Source organism: Rhineura floridana, chromosome 5 (genome assembly GCF_030035675.1).
Source record: "Rhineura floridana isolate rRhiFlo1 chromosome 5, rRhiFlo1.hap2, whole genome shotgun sequence".
In the NCBI taxonomy this organism is placed as follows: domain Eukaryota; kingdom Metazoa; phylum Chordata; class Lepidosauria; order Squamata; family Rhineuridae; genus Rhineura; species Rhineura floridana.
This window is the reverse complement of record NC_084484.1, coordinates 179,412,679-179,432,367: the sequence shown is the minus strand read 5'-3', so window position 1 is coordinate 179,432,367 and position 19,689 is coordinate 179,412,679. Positions and strand designations below refer to the sequence as shown.

Sequence of the window (19,689 nt, the reverse complement as noted above, 5' to 3'; positions counted from 1 at the left end):
CCTGCTGTTCTGTTTTAAACTGGAAGAGCAACTCTGCTTCCAGACTTCTAATGCTTTGGCGCTGTGGGCATTCCCCCTTCTCCCACCCCCAAGGGCAGTTTTCATAATTGCCCCCTGCTGCAATTTGCGGGTGGGGGAGAGGAAGAGAGAAACCTTGATATTAAGGCAATGCTACTTGGAAAAGGAAGGGTTAAAGTGATAGCTCGTTTCTAGAGAAGAGAAACTGACCATACAAAGGAAATGGGCTACAGCATTCTGTAGATAACAGAAGTAGCCAGAATAGTGGTGTGATAGGTCATCTACACCTGAGGAATTGTGTATGTATTCCATTGAGTTTTTAAACATGTTGGATATTCTGGGCTCCAAAGGAAGGAAGGAAGGAAGGAAGATGAACTGTGAAAACTCAGGAGGGGAATGCTTAGTTCACAAAGTCATGCAGATGCCTTGAAAAAAATGAATGAGTAAACCACAGCTATTACACAGTAAATACAGGAATACCCCACTATACGGACCTTCACTTTACGGACACTTGTGAGTACAGACATACTTACAGTAGCACCATTCCTGTTCACGTACTTCGCTTCGCAAGAATGGACACTTAACCTTTGGTTGTGGCCTGTTCTTTCGGTGGGGGGTGGAAAGAGACGTGACCGCGCCACTGCGAATCAGCTGAGAGGTGCGGCAGCGCAGCAGCAGAGGCTTTAGCGTGGGGCTTTGAGGCTCCGCATGAAGGAGAGGTGGCACAGTGGCGGCGCAAGTGAAAAAAGGTAGTGCTTCACTTTAAGTACATTTTCGGTTTACATACTCACTCTGGACCCATTGCATACGTTAATGCGGGGTATTCCTGTATCCAATCAATCAATCACTTTATTACAGTCAAAAACCAGATACAATAAAATATTAACAACAATTTCAAAAGATTAATTCACGAAGAGGTATAAAAGTTTTTTAAAAATTTAAAAATTAAAAGGCACACATTTAACAATCAGGGATACATATTTTTCTCCAACGGATTGCAGCAACTGTGTATTTGGCAACTACAAGAGTAACTTGGGGAGAACAATCCCCAAGTAAATAATCCACATAAAATCTTTCTGATCTACCGGGTAATGACTTTAAAATGGGCACGATTAGTTGTTGTCTTAAGTCTTGATAAAAGGAGCAACGAAGAAGCACATGCTCGCTAGTTTCTATCTCGTCGTATCCACAAGGACATAGCCTTTTTAAGTAAGGTATTTTATTATACCTGCCCTCAAGGAGAGCAGAGGGGAGTATATTTAGTCTAATTAATGTAAAAGCTCTCCTATAATTGGGTAAGTCCAAAGCCGATAAATAAGACATTAAAGTGCAAAATTTAGGGTTATGTCTTTGATTCCTAATTTGCATTAAATGCTCTTGAAAATCAATATCACTAAGACGCTTTTTAATCGTTGCGCTAGCCAAATTAAAACCCATCTGTAAAATATTGGGAAGGGAAAATCCCAAATTAGATATTTTAGCGAGGACAGTTTTAACCCAAGGGGAACCAAAAGAATCCAATAAGACTTGCGGGGCCAGACCAATCGGATTGAATAGCAATTTGAGCCAGAACAATAGTTTCATTTTCCAAACAAGGGATTCAATGGATTGTAAACCAACTTCCAACCTCAGTATAAAACTAGGCACACATGTAGGTACTCCAAGAATAGCTCTGAGAAATGAGTTTTGGATAGATTCTAAAACTACAATGTTCTCACTTGTAGTTATTTGTGAGCCATAAAGTAATTGAGGGACAACTTTTGCTACAAATATTTTTATAATGGGTGGAACAAGTTGTCCACCCTTATTATAAAAGAATGATAATAGAGCCTTAGTTGTACGCTTGGCATTTAGCATAGAGTATTTAAGATGCAATTGCAATGAGCCTGTTGATTAAAGAACAATTCCTAAATATCTGAAGGATTTAACTTGGTCTATACAATAGTTATTAATTCTCCATACGTGATTTATTTTTCTCCTTGTGAAAATTAGGACTTTCGTTTTCTCATAGTTTATAATAAGTTCTTTTTTCAAGCAAAAAGAAGCAAAAGCCCTCAAAAGTCTTTTCAAACCAATCGGAGATTGGGATAACAATACTATGTCATCCGCATATAAGAGGCAGAATCTCGGTGAGCCCACTAAATTCGGAGGATGAGAGGGAATAAAAGCAAGGTTTTCCACCACTGCATTAATATAAATATTAAACAGTAGGGGTGCCAATATACATCCCTGCTTTACCCCTTTAAAGGTAGGAATTGGATTTGTTAGGTGCCCCTTGTTATTACAACGAATTTGTAGGTACGTATCATCATAAAGACCCTGTATTAATATCAATAGGCGCCTATCTATGTCCAGGTCTAATAGCTTGGACCATAATCTTGTTCTCGATATCAGGTCAAATGCCGATTTAAGGTCGATAAAAGCAGCAAACAAGGCTCCTCTTTTTTTACAAGCATACTTAATTACCAAATGTTGCAAAACGAGGGCGTGATCAAGAGTTGAACGCCCTTAACGAAATCCAGCCTGTTCTGGGGCTAAAATTTCATTTTGATTTATCCAATATGATAATTTTTTATACAGATAACTTGAGTATAATTTACTTATTATATTAAGTAAGCTTACAGGCCTATATTTTGCCGGATCTAAAGTAGAGCCTTTCTTATAAATGGGTACAATAATTGCAGTTCCCCAACCCTCAGGAATTTGTAATGTAGAGTTTATTGTGCTAAACAATACTGCTAGGATTGGGGCCCACCACTCAGCGTTGGCCTTAAAGACTTCCGGAGGTATACTGTCCGGACCAGGGGCCTTATTTGGCTTCAGATCTTCTATAAGTTCCATCACTTCGACAATTGTAACAGGCGGCCAAAGAGGAATTTCAGATGGTAATTGCAATGGTTGCGAGAATCCAGAACTAGTCGCTTGGAACAGATTACCATAGTAATCTTCCCATACAGTTGGGGCGATTGTACACTCAAACTGGAAAGATGATTTAGGCCATTGAACGGCTAATTGCCGCCAAAAAATAGCCGAATTTTTTAGTTTGGAAGCTTGCAAGAGGCTTTGCCAGGATTGTTTTAAGGCTAGGCGTTTTTTCTTTTTTATTAAAGATTTAAATTGCCTTCTAGTTTCACAAAAATTGACCAAATTTTGCTGAGTTCTAGAATTCTTATAAATTAGATGTATCCAATTTGGCACCAGTTTTGCATTTTTAAATTTGGGGAGAATGAGAGAAAGGGGGAGGGAAGAGAGAATTTTAGAACTATGAGTTGACTGAAGTTGGCTGCCTCTGGTGATGTGATGCAGGATAAGCATCTGAGCTATCTGGTCACAGGAGAATGTTTCCCTCTGCTATGCTTGCATTTTTGTAAATAAAGCAAATATTAGCAAGACAACACGAACCTCTAGGGCAGTGTCGGAAGGCAGAGCTGGGGTCCCAATCCCGGGGAGCTGGATCCCGGAGAGTTGGGAGAAGAGTATTCGGATGGATGGCAGAGGGAAGGGGGAGGAACTTCCCCCCTTTGGAGCGAAGACGAAACAGAGGAACTGCCAGTGATAAGGTCGCTTAGCGACGGGGAGCCTGAGCCCTCCCTGGACATTCTCACGCCTCCCCCTCTTTCAGGCTCAGAGCAAGAGGGGAAAGAGGGAGGGCTGCTCACAGCCAAAAAGCGGGGAGGCAGTTTACCATCAGCCCCTTCCCTATCCTGGAATCGGAAACTTCAGAAGAGGAGGGGGTGATGCTTCCCCCCTCACCGCGCACACGCAGACAGCTGAAAAGATAGGAGAGAAGGGGGGGAAGGCGGGCAGTACCTGAGGGGCAGTTAAGGAGGAGCGAAAGATTGCGCGCCCGTTTGGCCCCTTCTTAAAGAACAGGCGGGAAGAAGTCCCTTGCTCTGTCAACTTTCTCCCAATGCCGCAGGACCTGTATCCCTGTATTGCTTCATGAGAAAACGCAGTCTTTGTTTGGACATTACCCTAATAAAACACGAATTAACTACAGCTGTTGGTCTGGTTCCTGAGTCACATCCTGGGCCTGACAGCTTGACAGAGCCACCTAAATCACCCTCAACGCTCTCTTCACTTGACTGGGACAAGATGTCAAAGGAAGCAGCGGGGGGACGAACCCCACTTCTGAGACGGAAGAAGTGGAACTCTTGAGGACTAAGGTAGCTGATTTGCAGACGGATGTTCAAGCCCTGCTAGCAGCAGTCAAGGCGCTGAAGACGGATAATCAAACCTTGAAGGCCACGATAGACCAGATGCGAACAGCCCCTCCAGCTGCCGTAGTAAAGGTTCCCATTGGATTGCCCCCAAAATACGTGGGACAAAGTGATCAGTTGGCAACCTTCGTGGCTCAATGTGAGTTATATCTGGATGTCAGGCACACGGAATTTCCAGACGATGGGGCTAAAGTAGCTTTCGTGATTAGCCTCCTGAAGGGAGAAGCTGCAAAATGGGTGACTCCGTATCTCGTGAGAAAGGATACTGTCTTAGGAAGGTACAGAGGATTTATACAGGAGATGACCGAGATGTTTCAAGACCCGCAAAGGGCTGAAACAGTAGTGCGGCAACTAGGCGCTCTGAAGCAAGCTATACGGACTGTTTCCGAGTACACTAACGCTTTTAAAATTCTGTCCCAGGAAACTGGTTACAATGACGCCGCCCTGATGTTTATGTACCGGAGTGGATTAAATGCTGAAATCCTGGATGAGTTGGCCAGGACCCCCCCCCCCGCTGACCTACCAGGGCTCATCCGGCTATGCCTACAGATAGATCACCGGATGGAAGGAAGGCGCCTGGAAAGGAAGCAGGAGGTCCCGAGATACTCAGCCTCGGCATCCCGCAACAAGACCCTTCCCACTGCAGGGATGGCAGGTAATGCAACTGAGGGACAGGGAGGGGCTAGGCCAAGACTGTCGGAAGAAGGAAAGGAAAGACGACGCCGGGAACGTTTATGCTTTTATTGTTCAAAGCCGGGCCATGTGGCCAGAGACTGTGGACTGAAAGGGGGGAAAGCCGAGCCGTCGGGAAACTAGAACACCCAGTCCACATGCAGGCCGGTGGACTGGGGGCAGCGTTGTATAAAGGCCCCCCAACAATCCAACCTCCCTCAAAGGGGGTGTTGGTCTTGCCTGTTCGGATTACAACTTCCAGAGGAGTGGTGTTTAATTCCACTGCCTTAATTGACAGTGGAGCCTCCACAAATTTTATTGATGCAAAGTTAGTCAAGCGTCATGGAATTTCCCGGTGGAAACTGGACGCTCCCCTAGCTGTGGAGACTATCGATGGGAGACCCCTGAAGTCAGGAGGGGTGACACAAGCCACGGAGGAAGTGAAACTTCAAATCCCCGGGCACGAAGAGTTCATTTCGCTATACGTGTCAGATCTCTCGAACTTTGAGGTGATTCTGGGAATGCCCTGGCTAGCAAAGCATGAACCCAAAATAAGTTGGAAGGAGGCGGTGGTGTGGTTCACCTCACAGTATTGCCAGGAGAACTGTCAACCTGAAGGAATCAAGAACACCTTAGCGGGGGCAGTGCAAGAGATCGAGCAAGTGACCCTGCCGCCAAAGTATGAAGAATTCAAAGATGTGTTTGATGAAAAAGAGGCAGAGACTTTACCCCCCCACCGCCCTTACGACTGTGCGATTGACCTAGTGCCAGGAGCCAGCATCCCATCAGGGAGAATCTACTCTCTCACAGAGAATGAGAGGGAGGCCCTGAAGGAATTCCTGGATAAAAACCTGAGGCGAGGATTCATACGCCCCTCACAATCCCCTGCTGGAGCGCCACTATTGTTTGTGAAAAAGAAGGGGGGGGAACTCAGACCCTGTAACGACTATCGCACATTGAACCAGATCACCATCCCCAACAGCTACCCGCTGCCCCTGATCTCAGAGTTGCTGGACCGACTGCGCTCTGCAAAAATCTTCACGAAGTCGGATTTGAGAGGAGCGTACAATCTGATCAGAATGAAGGAGGGAGATGAATGGAAAACAGGATTCTTGACCGCTTACGGACAGTATGAATACCTGGTCATGCCGTTTGGGCTTTGTGGAAGCCCAGGAATTTTTCAAAAATTCATGAACGACGTGTTTAGAGACTTGTTGGACACGTATGTAATCTGTTACTTAGATGATATCCTGGTGTTCTCAAAGAACCAGGAAGACCACGACCAGCATGTGAAGACGGTGTTGAAGAGACTGAGAGAAAATCACCTGTATGCTAAATTAGAGAAATGTGGATTTGACCTCAAGTCTCTAGACTTCCTTGGATATCGAATCTCAGCAGAAGGCGTGGAGATGGACCCAGGGAAAGTAAGCTGCATATTATACTGGGGCCAACCTGTCACCAAAAAGGATGTACAACGGTTTTTGGGGTTTGCCAATTATTACAGAAAGTTTATTCCAGGGTTTTCCAACTTAACAGCTCCTCTGACTGACTGTTTAAGGGGGAAGAAGAAGTTTCAATGGACAGAGAACGCCACCGAGGCCTTTGAGGAGCTGAAGAGAAGGTTTGCTACTGAGCCCATTCTGCGCTTTGCTGATCCGAACCGCCCTTTCGTAGTGGAAGCAGATGCTTCAGATTTTGCCATCGGGGGGGTCCTGCTACAATTAGACCAAGAAGGGAAGGAGCTGCACCCCTGTGCGTACTTCTCTCGGAAGTTAAAGCCTGCACAGAAGAACTACACAGTTTGGGAGAAGGAGCTGCTGGCCATCAAGGATTCTTTTGAAAACTGGAGACAATACCTAGAGGGGACCTCTCATCGAATTGAAGTGCGCTCCGACCACAAGAATCTTGAAAGCCTCCAAACAGCCAGAAAGCTGAACCAGAGACAGATAAGATGGTCCCAGTTCTTCACTAGGTTTAACTTCCAGATTACTTACCATGCCCAAGCCAAAAACCAGAGAGCGGATGCCTTATCCAGACAGCCACAATACAAAGAAAGTGAATCCGAGGACCAGCCTCAGTACGTAATCCCGCCAGAGAAATTAACGTTGGGAGTATGCCAGCCTTCATGGGAAGAGGAACTCAAAAAGGCACAAGAAGAAGATGCAGACATGCTAAAATATCAGCAGGAGACGGGACAAGGTCAAGACTCAGAAGTAACCTTTCACTGGAGAAATGGACTGTTATGGTTCAAAACCACCAGATATGTGCCAGAAGGGGAATTAAGGCTCAGAATCCTACGCCAGTGTCATGATTCCATCACAGCGGGACACTTTGGGATTTACAAGACCATTCAGAACGTGGCCAAGGACTTCTGGTGGCCTAAAATGCGTCGGGATATTGACAGTTATGTAAAGTCCTGCTCTGTCTGTCTGCGGACCAAAACACAAACAGGGACACCAGCAGGACTGTTACAACCGTTGCCTGTCCCACACGAACCCTGGAAGGACCTCTCCATGGATTTTATAACTGATCTACCCAAGTCCCAAGGAATGACAGCCATCTTAGTAGTGGTGGATCTACTTACCAAAATGGCACACTTTCTTCCTTGTGCAGGGGCCTTAGAGGCTAAAGAAACGGCCAAGTTATTCATAAAAGAAGTCTACCGGCTGCATGGATTGCCAAACAGCGTAGTCTCAGACCGAGGAACTCAGTTCACAGCCAAATTTTGGAGAGCAATGTGGAAACAGTTGCAGACAGAATTAAAACTCTCCTCCACCCATCACCCCCAGACAGATGGGCAGACGGAACGCTTGAACGCCGTTTTGGAAAGATATTTACGAAGTTATGTGTCCTATCAACAGACTGACTGGGTATCATATTTGCATTTTGCAGAGTTCGCCTACAACAATTCTCTGCACTCCAGCACTCAACAAACCCCGTTCTTCGCTAATTATGGATTCCATCCTAAAGTCTTTCCAAGCAGCTCAGAAGGAATGCTGGTACCGGCAGCTGAGAACTTCCTTAAGGAATTGCAAGCGGCGCAACAGACACTGAAACAGCAGTTAAACAAAGCCAAAACGGAGTACAAGCGAGTTGCTGACCTGCACAGGAAGGAGGGCCCCCCCTTCAACCGGGAGACCAGGTATGGCTGTCCACCCGCTTCCTCCAGATGCCGGGCAAATGTAGAAAATTACAAGACAAGAGGGTGGGTCCTTTCGAAATAGAAACTCAAATCAATCCCGTGGCGTACCGACTGAAGCTGCCTGACACGTTTAAAATACATCCTGTGTTCCATCAATCCCTCTTAACGAAAGCCGCCCCTCCCAGTGAGTTACGGCCGGAGGAACCTCCCGGAGCTCCACTCCTGGTAAATGAGCAGCTTGAGTTTGAAGTTGAGGAGATCTTAGATTCCAGGATCAGACGCCACAAGCTGCAGTACTTGATTCACTGGAAAGGCTATGGGGTGGCTGACAGATCATGGGAAGATGCAGCTGATGTGCATGCTCCAGAATTGGTAAAACTTTTCCATCAACGTTTTCCCCACCGTCCCAAGCCAGACAAGGGGAGGGGGGCACAGCCTGGGAGGGGGGATGGTGTCGGAAGGCAGAACTGGGGTCCCAATCCCGGGGAGCTGGATCCCGGAGAGTTGGGAGAAGAGTATTCGGATGGATGGCAGAGGGAAGGGGGAGGAACTTCCCCCCTTTGGAGCGAAGACGAAACAGAGGAACTGCCAGTGATAAGGTCGCTTAGCAACGGGGAGCCTGAGCCCTCCCTGGACATTCTCACGCCTCCCCCTCTTTTAGGCTCAGAGCAAGAGGGGAAAGAGGGAGGGCTGCTCACAGCCGAAAAGCGGGGAGGCAGTTTACCATCAGCCCCTCCCCTATCCCCCATCCTGGAATCGGAAACTTCAGAAGAGGAGGGGGTGATGCTTCCCCCCTCACCGCGCACACGCAGACAGCTGAAAAGACAGGAGAGAAGGGGGGGAAGGTGGGCAGTACCTGAGGGGCAGTTAAGGAGGAGCGAAAGATTGCGCGCCCGTTTGGCCCCTTCTTAAAGAACAGGCGGGAAGAAGTCCCTTGCTCTGTCAACTTTCTCCCAATGCCGCAGGACCTGTATCCCTGTATTGCTTCATGAGAAAACGCAGTCTTTGTTTGGACATTACCCTAATAAAACACGAATTAACTACAGCCGTTGGTCTGGTTCCTGAGTCACATACTGGGCCTGACAGGCAGGGAACCTCTAGCCTTCCAGATGCTGGTGGACTACATCTCCCCTAACCGCTCACCATTGGCCATGCTGGCTGGGGCCGATGAGATTTGCAGTCTGACGACATCTGGAGAGCTGCAAGAACATCCCCCTTGCTCCAGAGCTCTCTCACCCAAAGTCAACCAAACCCTACAGCATCGCTCTTGTAATTCTTGCCATATGGGGAAGTGTGTAAAGAAAAAGAAAAAAGAATACATATGGGCAAATACAGCAGCACATATTTTGGCTTCATTTCAACAGGGGATGACGACTAAGTGGTGTCATGACTAACCCTCAGCCGGTACCAGACACAGAGTCCTTGGGGAATGACGGTCACGGACCTTGGGGAGCAGAAAAAGTCCCCTAGAACCACAGCTGAGGATCCCCTTGGGGGGCTGTCTGGGAAAGTCTTGCTGATGAAACTTTGGCTATGTCAGAGAAGGAGGAGCCACACCTCTGTCCTTGAGAGGAACAGCGACAAAAGGTCTGGGCTAGGGATGTGATCTGTTGGCTGGTGACAGTTCGAAAGCATTCTGTCAACCTAACCGGCTGGCATTGATTTGAGTCCATTCTTTGTCTGCAAGGCGCTGCTTTTACTGATCCGTTTTCCCCACTTGGAAAAATATTGATATTTTGAAAGGAAATATTAATAAATTAAGGGGAATTTTGATAAAATATTATTAATATCAATACTTGAGACACAGATATTTTTTATAAACAATCTATTTCCGAAAATAGCCACAGAAAATTACTACATAAAAATCCAATCCGCAACAAAAGCAAATAAGTGAATTAATGGAAAATTCAGTATCAAATCCAAATTGGGTGGAATTCTAGCACATCCCTGGTCTGGGCCAGAGAGTGACAGCACAGCATGCGTCTATGGACCCAGAGTGGTTGTACACCTTGTGTGTTAGGGGTCTCCTTATAAGTAAGGAATCTCTGAAACTCCTAAACCAGCACTAGCTGTGGTTAGGGTTTGGTATTAGAGGCCGGAATATATCAGGTCTCCTTTTTCCAGTTGCGTGAAACAACACAGGTCTCTGTCTCCTTGCTCCTGAGCCTTGTTGCCCCTCCTGGCTGAGCTGACTTTACCCTGTGATATTGTCCTTGGACTGGTGCCTGACATTGTCTCTGGATCATCTTTTGGACTTCCCTGCCTCCCTGTGCTTGACCCTCGCGTGTTTGGACTGCAGTGCACCTTCCACCCTGCCCTTGTTAGTGACTGTTTTGGCCAGAGGCTTATACCTCCTTGGACTTGGACCCTCACCCCATACCGCACCCCCTGGACCGTGACAGGGGATAGCCAGTGTGGTGTCATGGTAAGAGTGTTGGACTATGACCTGGGAGACCGGGTTCGAATCCCGACTCAGCCACGAAGCTCGCAACTTGGGACAGTCGCTGTCTCTTAGCCTAACTTACCTCAAAGGATTGTTGTGAGGATAAAATGGAGAGGGTAGAACTACGCTCACCACTTTGAGCTCTTTGGAGGAAAAGTGGGATGTATATGTAATTAATAATAATAATAATAATAATAATGAAAAAATGGACTGCCTTCAAGTCGATCCCGACTTATGGCTACCCTATGAATAGGGTTTTCATGGTAAGAGGTATGCAGAGGGGGTTTCCCATTGCCTCCCTCTGAGGCTAGTCCTCCCCAGCTGGCTAGGGCCTGCTCAGCTTGATACAGCTGCACAAGCCAGCCCCTTCCTTGTCCGCCACTGCCAGCTGAGGGGCAACTGGGCTCCTTGGGACTGTGCAGCTTGCCCATGGCTGCACAGGTGGCAGGGCACGTAAACCCTGAGCCGCTCACTGTGGGGATGATCTTTAGCTGGCCCTTGACACCCAGGAGACATGAGCAGGGATTTGAACTCACAGACTCTGGACTCCCAGCCAGGCTCTCCTCCCCACTGTGCTATACCAGCTCTGCAATAATAATAATAATAATAATAATAATAATAATAATAATAATAATAATAACAACAACCTACTTTCCCCTTTCAAGATATCCCAAGTGGTTCACAGCAGATTTAAACCATGCACACAAAAAGAATTCATCAAAAGCTATCCTAAAAGAATTCAAAAGGGACCCTTCTTAGCAGCTTGGGCTGCGATCCAATACACACCTACAAAAAAGTCCCATTGAACAAGATGGAGCTTACGCCTGAGTAAACATGTACTGGATTGCAGCCTTAGTCTAGGGCCCATTATTTTCAATTATGGCATTAGTGTTAATACCAGCAATGAAAGGAAAAAAGTTATATAAAATTAATTTTGAGTATTTGCTTTGATTTGTAGAATTATTACTATTATTATTATTATTAAACATTTATTTCCACTCTTCACCCAAAGTTCCCAGAGCAGGTTACAATAATTTTAAAATATAGTGTTAAAAACAATTAAAAACAACCAGAATCACAAAGTAGGGTGGGTCCTAAAAATACACATCTCAGGTGCCAAGGCCAGGGTAAAGAGGTGCGTCTTCAGCATTCGCCTAGAGCTGTACAGCAAAGTTGCCAGATGTACCTCAGTGGGGAGGAAGTTCCACAACTTAGGGGCTGCCACAGAGAAGGCCCTCTCTCGGGCCAGCAACCCCCTGAGCTTCCAAGGGTGATGGAACTACCAAAAGGCCTCCCTCTGCTGATCTCAATACTCGAGAAGGTCTGTATGGAAGGCAATAATCTTTCAGATATTTGGGACCTATGTCATTTAGTTCTTTAAACACCAACACAAGCACATTAAACTGGGCCCAGAAACAAACAGGCAACTAATGAAGTTGTCCGCCAAGAGACCCCCAGTAATTTTGTTCTGCATGGACCACCTGAAATCAATTGCTGCCTTGGACCACAGAAATGTACCTATTACTTTTCCAATGTGATCTGCTTTCACTCCAAAATGCATTTGTTTGTTTGTTTGTTGGCTTCCTTCTGCATGTAACAGACCTTTTTTTCACATGAACGGTTGATGCATTACCTTCCGTAAAATAAATAAGTGACAGTCCTGTTTTGATGCATGAAATTTCATTCCACACCCCAGCTGTGACATTTTGGCCATACCTGTGTTCTCTTCGGACTGGTTGAAGCCGCAGATCTGGCAAATGCAGCGAACCCACTTGTTCATGTCCTCCTCCGTTTCGGCCACCAGGTAGAACGTCCTTTCGCTAGTCTTGATGTCAAAGACGTAACTGTCCTGCAGCTCCTTCTTGTTGAAGGTCAAGCCGGCGTCCACCTGCTCGCAGAAGTTGAGGTTGATCACACGCAGCGGCTTCTTGGAATGGTCGTTCTTGTAGTACTCCAGCACATCTGGGTCTCCACTCATACGGCCGCTGCGAAGGATAAACCATCGTTTCTTCCATGCCTAGAGAAGAGAGAGGGCACGAAATCATTGGACTGCTTGGAAACATAGGAAACCTTATACCTGGTCAACTAATGGAGGCTGCTCCATTAGCACAAGTGGGACATTACCCACCAGCCTCAGTCTGCCCTCACCCAGCCCCCACCTGTCTGACTTCTTAGTGATAACCAGTCCAGGGTGTGGCAGCACTACCTATCAACCTCCTCTTCCTAAGGCTCACTGTTGCCCCATCAAGGAGGATGGGGACAAAACTAGAATTGGGCCACATTCACACCATATATTTATTCCACTATGATTCTGCTTTAAGCAATCATGGCTTCCCCCAAAGAATCTTGGGAAGGGTAGTTTGTGAAGAGTGCTGAGAGTTGTTAGGAGACCCCTAGGCTGTGAGCACACTAGTCGTCTACAGCAAAGCGTTTCCACTGGCCATACCCGGAGGCGGAACAAGTAGATCTGCCAATCAGCTGTAAAAACTATTTCACGCTGGATTTTTCCTTTTTTAAAAAAAACCCTCAACCTGATCTGACCAGGTTTTACAGTAGAAATGGGTAGAGTCTGACTAGCATTTTATTTATTTATTTATTAGATTTATATCCCGTCCTTCCTCCCAGTAGGAGCCCAGGGCGGCAAACAAAAGCACTAAAAACACTCTAAAACGTCATAAAAACAGATTTGAAAATATATTCAAACAAAACATCCTTAAAAACATATTAAAACGAAACATCTTTAAAAACATCTTTTTTTAAAAAAAAGCTTTAAAAACATCTTTTTTTAAAAAAAGCTTTGTGTGCCCCCATTTTCAGAAAAGAGAGGTGGAGACGCACTGGAACCAGCACAACAGTAAGTGTGTCTCCAACCCTATTCTCTGTACAGAGCTGCAATTCCCAGAGTGGTTTAACAGTCAGTCCCTCTTCCCATAGAACTCTGAAAACTGTAGGTCTATGAACTTGTCGAGGATTATCAATACCTCGGCACAGTCATTACCCAAAATGGAGACAATAGTCAAGAAATCAGAAGAAGGATAGGACTGGCGAGGGCAGCTAGGAGAGAAGTAGAAAAGGTCCTCAAATGCAAAGATGTATCACTGAACACTCAAGTCAGGATCATTCAGACCATGGTATTCCCGATCTCTATGTATGGATGTGAAAGTTGGACAGTGAAAAAAGCGGATAAGAGAAAGATCAACTCATTTGAAATGTGGTGTTGGGGGAGAGCTTTGCGCATACCATGGACTGCGAAAAAGACAAATAATTGGGTGTTAGAACAAATTAAACCAGAACTATCACTAGAAGCTAGAATGATGAAACTGAGGTTATCATACTTTGGACACATCATGAGAAGACATGATTCACTGGAAAAGACAGTAATGCTGGGAAAAACAGAAGGAAGTAGAAAACGAGGAAGGCCAAACAAGAGATGGATTGATTCCATAAAGGAACTTACAAGATCTGAACAGGGTGGTTCATGACAGATGCTATTGGAGGTCACTGATTCATAGGGTCACCATAAGTCGAAATCAACTTGAAGGCACATAACAACAACTTTCATCACCCTTCACAAACTACCATTCCCAGGATTCTTTGAGGGACGCCATGACTGTTTAAAGTGGACTAATAGCAGAATAAGTATATGGTGTGAATGTGGCCTTAGTTGGCCCTGCCTGTCATTGGCTCTGGCTCCACCTGCTGTTTGGGCTCCCTGAATTCTGCCCCACCAGTCACAATGGGCATCAGCCACCATCAAGGTCAACCGCCTGTCCATCCAGATCAGTACCATCTACTTTGATGGAAAGTAGCTTTCCAGTGTCTCAGGCAGAGGGTATGTCCCATTCCCTGCAACCTGAGCCTTCTAACTGCAGCTAATGGGGATTGAACCTGGGCCCTTCTGCATGGAAAGCAGGGATTCTGCTACTGAGCTATGGCCCTTTCCCCGACAGATGAATTATCAGTATGATTGCTCTCCAGTATCTGCTTCATAGAACGAGAGAAAGAGAGAGCACGCCAAAAGGGCAGTCAGAGGAAGCAGGAGATGATGCGTTTCAAGCTTCCTTTTCTATGACTTATACAATGGCTTCTTTTATCTATTAAATTGCAACAGCTGCCGGTTATTCCTTGTTTGTCCCCCCGATACAACACAGGAAGCTGCCTTATACTGAGTCAGACCATTGGTCCATCTGGCTCAGTGCTGCCTACACTGACTGGCATCAGCTCCCCAGGGTTTCAGACTGGCAGTCTCTCCTAGCTCTACTTGGAGATGCTGAGGATTGAACCTGGGACCGTTTGCATGCAAAGCAGATGATGTTCTACCACTGAGCTATGGTCACTTCCCCAGAGGTCCTGTGGCTTCTGTTGAAGCCAATCAGGTCAGATGTCAATTTTGATCCTCTGACAAAAAGTTAATTGTCCAAAAGATGGTAAGATTAACACTACTTGGGTTAATAAATTTGTCTCCTGCACTTGCGAGAGTTCTGTGGCAAGATAGCTCTAAATTCAGCTTGTGTAACTGAAGTGGATTTGCTGCTCTCACGCAACAAACCCATTTCCAAAAACAACTGGACTTTTTGCAGTACACTGGAGAGTGACAAGGAAATGTACTGAGATAACAATCGCTTGGTGCAACACCGTATAACTTCTCGACAGGCAAGGTCCTACAACCTCTCTGCAAACTTTGTGCAAACAAATCAGGACAAACACTCAATAAACAGGTCTCCTGGAAGCAACCAGAGAGATCTGAATCATGACACCCAAACCACCAAGGAGTTATTCTGCAAAAAGCCTCAGAGAAACAAAGAGGGGCCTGCAAAAGAAGATGTGTTAATGAGAGAGAGTGCAAGTGCGTTTGTGACAGATTTGCTGCCTCACGCAGGAAAATCTTTTGGATGGAACTTGAACTAGCTGCAAGCAAACCTTGAACGGGCAGTGAATGCAGAGTTGTGATTTATTGGCACTGTCAGTAAACTCTGGTCCAGGGCAACAAAAGGGCTGAGGAAGAAGATTTGCCAGTGCTTGATCTGAGGAAACACTTCTTTAGCACACATGTATCCCCAAACCCTTTCCAAATCTCTCAGGGTCGAGTGTGTTAAAGTTGGTGCTGTGTAAAGAGTTTTAACTAAGAAAAAAAAAATACCGACACATAAAGCCACTTTGTAGGGCTTGTAGAGGTCAAAAAGCAGGATGTGAACTGAACACCTTCCACAACGCTAGCAATGGAAATGGTAACACTTCTTTGTATAGGTTTGCATTTCTAATCCAAAGCCTTTCAGCTGGCTGAATATTTGTTTTTGGCAGAGCTTGGAAAAGTTACTTTTTTGAACTACAACTCCCATCAGCCCCAGCCAGCGCTGGCTGGGGCTGATGGGAGTTGTAGTTCAAAAAAGTAACTTTTCCAAGCTCTGGACTTTTTGGTTAAAGCTCAGTGTGTCTTACAATGGTTAGAAATAAGCACCACTGGGTTCAACGAGGCTTACCAACAGGAAAGTATGCATGGGATTGTAGTCATGCCACATGACCAATCAGGGATGAGAACTCGTCTCCCCAGCCAAATTCAAACATGCCAGCGCTTTACCATCCTTTACAATCAGCTGATCCTAATAAACTAGATATTGTGCTATTGCCTATTACTGCTCTCTTTGGTGCATGTGTGTGTGTGTGTATTTGGGTCAGAACAGCTGCTTGCATTTCTGGCCTCTCCTAGGGGTGTGGCTATGGAGTATTGTCATGATGAGCTCCTGAGCTAAGTTCAGCATTTACCACTATGACACAGGATGGAGATGAGATCAGGTTTATGCAAGCAGTGGAATGAGATGGTGATGACAGAATTCTGGATAGTACCACTTCAAGGGGGGTGAGGGAATACAATTTTGAAATGATCCTCAGTTATTTATATATAGATATACAGCCTCGCATACAGGGGAGCATTAAAGCACATGCAATTCCATACCTGCACTCTGAAGTGGTACCAGTCCATTTCTGCTGCATCCAGAGTCCTATTGCCTCAGAGCTCAGAGGTGGCAGAATGGACTGTACCACTTCATGTAGCAGGCTTGATTTATTATTTATTTATTTATTGCACTTGTATACCGCCCCATAGCCGAAGCTCTCTGGGCGGTTTACAGCAACCAAAAACATTAAAACAAATATACAATTTAAAACACATATTTTAAAAACAATTTAAAACACAATTTTAAAATTTAAAACAATATAAAAACAATTTAAAACACATGCTAAAATGCCTGGGAGAAGAGGAAAGTCTTGACCTGGCGCTGAAAAGATAACAGTGTTGGCGCCAGGCACACCTCGTCAGAGACGTCAATCCATAATTTGGGGGCCACCACTGAGAAGGCCCTCTCCCTTGTTGCCACCCTCCGAGCTTCCATTGGAGTAGGCACCCGGAGGAGGGCCTTGGATGTTGAACGTAGTGTATGGGTGGGTTCGTATCGGGAGAGGCGGTCCATCAGGTATTGTGGTCCCAAGCCGTGTAAGGCTTTATAGGTCAAAACCAGCACCTTGAATCGAGCTTGGAAACATACAGGCAGCCAATGCAAGCTCTCATGAATGCCTCCCTACATAAGCAACTCTGCAAGTAGAAAGCTAGTGCAACAGAGAGCATGCTCTGCCAGAACCTTTCTCCCTAAAGTCCTAGTTTAAAACAAACAAGCAAACTACAACAAAAACATGCAAGGAGATGTTTTTGTAAGGGAACATTCAAAAAAGGTATTTCCCTCAGCCTCACCTGCCAGTCTGATGCTGTGCAACCTGTTTCCGCCACCTCAGGATTCTGTCCCAGACCAAGCCTCAGTCTCCTACAGCAAACCCATCTGTAACTTCCTCTGTGCTACCCATTTAGTGTACCTGTACTGAAGCTGCGATGTACAAAACTCCAGACACGCCCTTAGTGTGGTTCAGCTCCAGGCAAAGTGCCCCTCTGGTGGGTCTTCATATAGGTCAATGGGCCCTGGTGAGAATACCTGGCAGACACCAGACAGCTGGAGCTACTACTTCAAATTTCCCACAATGCCCCCAGCATGGCATCGTTCCAGGGCATTGTGGGAAGTTTTAAATGGCAGCTCTAAGGCACTCGATGGGGGGTGGGATAGCACAGGGCCCTTTGCCAGTTGCCCAAAGAGAGCATGAACTGATGTAGCTGGGCCTGTCTACAGTGTCTATGTCAGAGGGGAAAACCTCTGGTCCAGGAGCCAAATGTGGTCCCCCAGGCTTCTCCATCTGTCCCTGTTTGGGACCACACTCCCTCTGTCTGGGACCACACTTCTCCAGCTGTCCCCAGGCCACACTCCCTCCCCAGCCACCCCCCTTCTCCACAGGCCACATCCCTTGCTGACCCTGCTCTGCACCCTCTTTGAGTGCTTGGCTGGCTAGAATGCATCCTTGAACTCTGATAATGTTTGCCGCTTGCCTGGATAGAGACCAGATAGAGACGTGCGAGTAAATTTCTTTCTCCACCCACTTTTGCTCCTGGCCCCGCCCACCACTGGCACATGGCCCCCAGAAAGTTGCCTAGAAAGAAATGCGGCCCTCAAGCTGAAAATGGCTCCCCAGCCCTGGTCTAATACTTCAATGTTGTTTCTGCTGGTGGACAATTTAAAAGCTTCTCCGGCTCTCCTCATAACATTAGACAATTTATAAGTCTCTGGACATTCCGCTGCCCTTAATAATATCTTCCTTTCCCGAAAAAACATCTGTTGTGTATGTAGAATGGAGGGAGGTGAATGACGCTCGCTTTAAGGGCTGTTTCTCAGATCATGCATCTCTCAGCCAAGAAGCGCCTGTATTTGTCAAACGCATATTGGCTCAGCTGCCGGAGATAGACAGCAGGGACTGGAGCTAGAATTTTAAAAAGCGCTGGCCTTTAATCACAGGTTGTCAAGGAAATGCTGTTGGGATCCACACAGCCCTTGAACACACAGGTGTCCCAGCTAGGGGCTGTGGGCTTCAGTCTGATGTTGCCCTCTGCACAGAACTAGAATATACTGAAGCGAACACCTTGCTAGATACTGAAAAAGTTCAGGGCATGGGATCATGCCATGAATTTGCATGGGTTAATTTATTTGCAGAGAGGCACATTTAGGCCACATTTCATCAGATGGGAAAAACAAAGTCTGGCTCTTGCTGTTTGCTCTGAGCACTGAGGTCCCAACAGGATTTTGGGGGATACACCCTATATGGATTGGGCCCCCTGCCCAACACGTAATCTATTGGCAAGAACTACTGCTTATGTACACACTATAAAATTATGCGTGGTTTGGAGAAAGTGGATAAGAAGATGATTTCCTCCCTCTCTCATAATATGAAAATTGAGGGACATCCAATGAAGCTGAACACTGGAAGATTCAGACAAAAGAACAGTACTTCTACACAGAGCTGATAGTTAAGCTGTGAAATTTGTTCCCGCAAGAGGCGGTGATGTCCACCAACTTGGATGGCTTTAAAAAAGGATAAGACGAATTCAGGCTATTACTGGCTACTGCTAACCCTGATGGCTACATTCTACTCCATTATGGAGGAATTCAGTATGCTTTTGAATACCAGTTGCTAAAAACTGCAGGAGGGGAGAGTGCGCATGCGCTCGGGTCCTGCTTGCAGGCTTCCCATTGGGGCATCTGGTTGGCCATTGTGGGAACAGGACGCTGGACTAGATGGACCACTGGCCGGATCCAGCAGGGCTCTTAAGAATAAAAAAAACGTATCCAACATCAAACATTTTGCCTCCCTGTCCCTCTCACACACACAGTCTCCCTCTCTGCCCCATCCAAATATGTGTGTACTCACATGCATGTACTGACAAGTTCCCTGTCTCCAGTGAATACAATCCACAAACAATATTCAGCAACTACAGATCATCACAATCTGTGTTGCAACTGGAAAGTGAATTAGGATGGCGGGTGTCTGGGGTCTGCGTGGTACTTTATCTTTCAGTGCGCCCACCACCCACCACCCTACAAGTGCAGTAAAAATAATAATCAATAACAATCAGCAGGGGTTGGAGACCTAAGCCTGGGATGTAAGGTCTAAGGTTAATAGGGTGCAGATGGGCTCAAAGCCTTCTCACCCTCCCTGCCTCCAAACATCCTAGGGCGACCTTACTGAGGGCCATCCTTTTTATTGCGCATTCACAATGCTCAGTAGTGTCCCAGGGACAAATATTGTTTGTGCCTGCAAATGTT

The 19,689-nt window shown here is 46.1% G+C and overlaps 1 protein-coding gene across 2 annotated transcripts in view; it reads right to left on the bottom strand.

Moving 5' to 3' along the window:
* The window catches only part of GAB2 (GRB2 associated binding protein 2), a 200,602-nt gene that overhangs the window by 83,542 nt on the left and 97,371 nt on the right, over positions 1 to 19,689 (bottom strand). For both annotated transcript variants that reach the window (XM_061628982.1, XM_061628983.1), the window contains exon 2: positions 12,212 to 12,512. In XM_061628982.1, coding sequence (XP_061484966.1) covers positions 12,212 to 12,512 — 301 coding nt within the window. The remainder of the gene's footprint in view (positions 1 to 12,211; positions 12,513 to 19,689) is intronic.